This window comes from Carlito syrichta, unplaced genomic scaffold, assembly GCF_000164805.1.
Source record: "Carlito syrichta isolate Samal-C Ts95f unplaced genomic scaffold, Tarsius_syrichta-2.0.1 Scaffold311743, whole genome shotgun sequence".
NCBI lineage: Eukaryota > Metazoa > Chordata > Mammalia > Primates > Tarsiidae > Carlito > Carlito syrichta.
Genome location: NW_007255839.1, coordinates 135,465 through 138,522, shown reverse-complemented (window position 1 = coordinate 138,522; position 3,058 = coordinate 135,465). Strand labels below are relative to the sequence as shown.

The 3,058-nt window shown below is 53.3% G+C and overlaps 1 protein-coding gene across 1 annotated transcript; it reads right to left on the bottom strand.

Annotated features, from left to right (window-relative positions):
- Positions 1-7: 7 nt before the first annotated feature.
- LOC103271531 (histone H3.3-like) lies at positions 8-523 on the bottom strand. The gene has a single exon (XM_008069002.2). It carries the CDS (start codon positions 419-421, stop codon positions 8-10), a length of 414 nt encoding a protein of 137 aa, XP_008067193.1. The 5' UTR covers positions 422-523.
- Between the last annotated feature and the right edge of the window lie 2,535 nt (positions 524-3,058).

Genomic DNA, 3,058 nt, shown 5'->3' with positions numbered 1-3,058 from the left:
AGTGGATTTAAGCACGCTCTCCACGTATGCGGCGTGCTAGCTGGATGTCTTTTGGCATAATTGTTACACGTTTGGCATGGATAGCACACAGGTTCAAAAGGCCTTCAAAAAGGCCAACCAGATAGGCCTCGCTTGCCTCCTGCAAAGCACCAATAGCTGCGCTCTGGAAGCGCAGATCTGTTTTGAAGTCCTGAGCAATTTCTCGCACCAGACCCTGGAAAGGAAGTTTGCGAATCAGAAGTTCAGTGGACTTCTGATAACGCCTAATTTCACAGAGTGCCACAGTACCAGGCCTGTAACGATGAGGTTTCTTCACCCCTCCAGTAGAGGGTGCACTCTTGAGAGCGGTTTTTGTAGCCAGTTGCTTTCTGGGTGCTTTACCACCAGTCAATTTGCAGGCAGTCTGCTTTGTATGAGCCATGGTCTTGAGACCTCCTTACTTACCCCCCTTCTCCTTCGGTTGGAGCTCGGCGAGCAAGAGGCGGCGCTGGCGTTGGAGAGAGACGGCGGGCAGCTGCGAACACAATTCAGTTTATTCGTTCTTGTGGTAACAATCCAATTACCAAAGCATCACCCCCAGGCTTCACACAACACCCTCATCCCCAAACCGCCAACAACCACCATTGTCGATGGCTCCTACCAGCCTTCCAGGCTCATCTCCCAGAACCCTTCACATCCCAAGCCCGCCCCAGCTGCCTCACCTTCCCCAGCTATCCTACCCTTCCCCTCACCACCCACCCACTGCTGCACTTGTGAAAATCCTCCTCACCCTTCCCCAAGTTGCCCTGGACCTTCCCATTCTCAGTGAGCTGTTCTGTCATCTGGGCTCTCTTGCACCACTGTTCTGCTCCTAATAGAGATTCTATAAACATCGCCAGATGTCCACGGCGGCCGCGCTGTGCTGGAAACCTCCTCCTCCTCTAGAGCTGAACCGTGTCAGGAAAGGATTTAGAGAAGTTAAGCAACTTTCCTAAGAAAGTGGCAGGGCGGTGACCTAACCCCAGTATGCCCAGAACCACTTTCAACCCCCACCGCACTGTGGGCCAGAAAGGAGAACCATGATCACACCGTCTGAGTGAAATATCATGCTTTTGTCTGCAGAAAGAAAATCCTGCATTAACTTTCCTCCCACGACATCTCCGCACCCAGCATGTCATCTTCACAGAACCCCCCAGTCCACCCCACCCACTGCCTGATGGGAGAAATTAAGCCATGGAAGCCATTCACATTGAAGGTAGGTGGCAAGTGTGTGCCCAGAACGCCAGGTGCTGTTGGCTCTTCCTTGACCCTCTTCAGACAAGTCCCAGGATGTCTTCCCAAGGAGACACAAAGAGCTCCTTTCTTAGGGCTGAGATCTCCCCACAGAGGATAACATCCATCCCCTGCAGAATGAGCTCCAGGACAGGCTGCACTATGGAATACCCCAGTGTGTGTCTGCCACGGCCCAGAGAGGTCCCAGAGGCTGAGTGGTTATAAACATTCCTATGAATCACAGAGCTTAGCATGAGAACATGAGTTTCCAGAGAGACGTGGCTAAGCAACCTCCCCCGGGGCCATCCAGGAGGCTCCCATCCAGGAGGCTGCTCAGATACAAGATGGTCCACTGGAGAGGGAGCCGGCCAGGGGCAGTGGCTAAGGCTGGGCTTAAGCCCAACTGACCTCCAAGGGCCTCTCCAGGGCTCACACTCAGTCACTCTGAAAATCCCCAAACAAGAGTCTATTGTCTCCCAGAAATGGTGGTACAGACTTCCATTCCTGCCCCTTCCATCTCAGACAGTGTGAGGAGACCCAGCCTGCTACAAGCTACAAATGGGAATGCCAAAAAAATCGCTGAGGCAGCGTGTCTCCCCCAATCATGCAGAGCACAGGTCCACTTCCGGCCCCCTAACCTGCCGTGTTCTGTCCTGGGTGGCTCATTTTGGACCGCATGGTCCTCTTATTTATTTCTAGAAGCACAGATTTTGACTATGGGTGATGGTGAGTAAGTACAGCTCCAAGTGCCTCCTGCCTTGTCCTTGAGTGACTGAGTGGCTAACCTGCCCACCCCGGTCACTCCTTGGGAACTGGGATCAAATAAGTCTACGCAGTCCTTACTGGGACAGACCCTGGGGTCCCAGGTAGGTGTGGAAGTGGGCTGACACAGCAACCACACCAATGAGGAGCATCCTCCAAGACCTGGAAAAAAAGTATGTTTCATTCTGAGGGAAGAGGTGCGGTCACCCAGGGATTGCTGCTTGCAACCCACATCTAAAATGCAGAGTATCTATTAGGAATGCGTTGAGCTGCAAGTAACAGAAAACCCGAATAAGAGTGGCTTTAAAAAGTCGGGGTTTATCTTCTCAGATTAACAATGAATCAGAAGAGAGGTAGCCCCTGACAGGTGTTAAGCGACTCAACCCCTTAACCTTCCCCTCACAGTCACGATAGCTATGGCAGGTCCAGGAACCCACAGCACATCCAGAGAAAGGGTGAGAAGGAAGCCACAAGCCAGCCTGAGTCGTAAAGAAGCTGGGAGAGCCGGGCTCAGTGGCTCAACCTGTAATCCCGTGCCTTTGGGAGGCTGAGGTGCATGGATTGCCTGTGCCCGCGGGTTCGAGACCCACCTGGGCAGTGAGACCTCATCTCTACATAAATCAAAAAATCAGCCGGGCATGGTAGCGCATGCCTGTAATTCCGGCTACTCGAAAGGCTGAAGTGGAAGGATTGCCAGAGCCCAGCAGGTCGAGGCTGCGGTGGCCGGGAGCGGCCGCTGCACTCCAGTCTGGGCGACAGTGAGACTCCAACTCAAAAAAAAAGAAGCTGGGAGAGCGGGTGTCTAGATTTTCCACCCTCTATGGTAGAAGCAGGCAAGTGTATGGAGTTGGGACTGGAAGTCACATCAGCCACAAATGCAATGGGGGCGGGGACGGTCCCTGGGTCTGTGAAAGACTTTGAGACCCAGGCGAGTGCATCGAGGACACCCGCTGGGCACACACGCAGCCTACCAGGGAATTGAGGGGACTGCATCCAAAATAGTGAGCTGCCTTTCATGCCATTCTTTTCATGTGGTGGCCAGAAG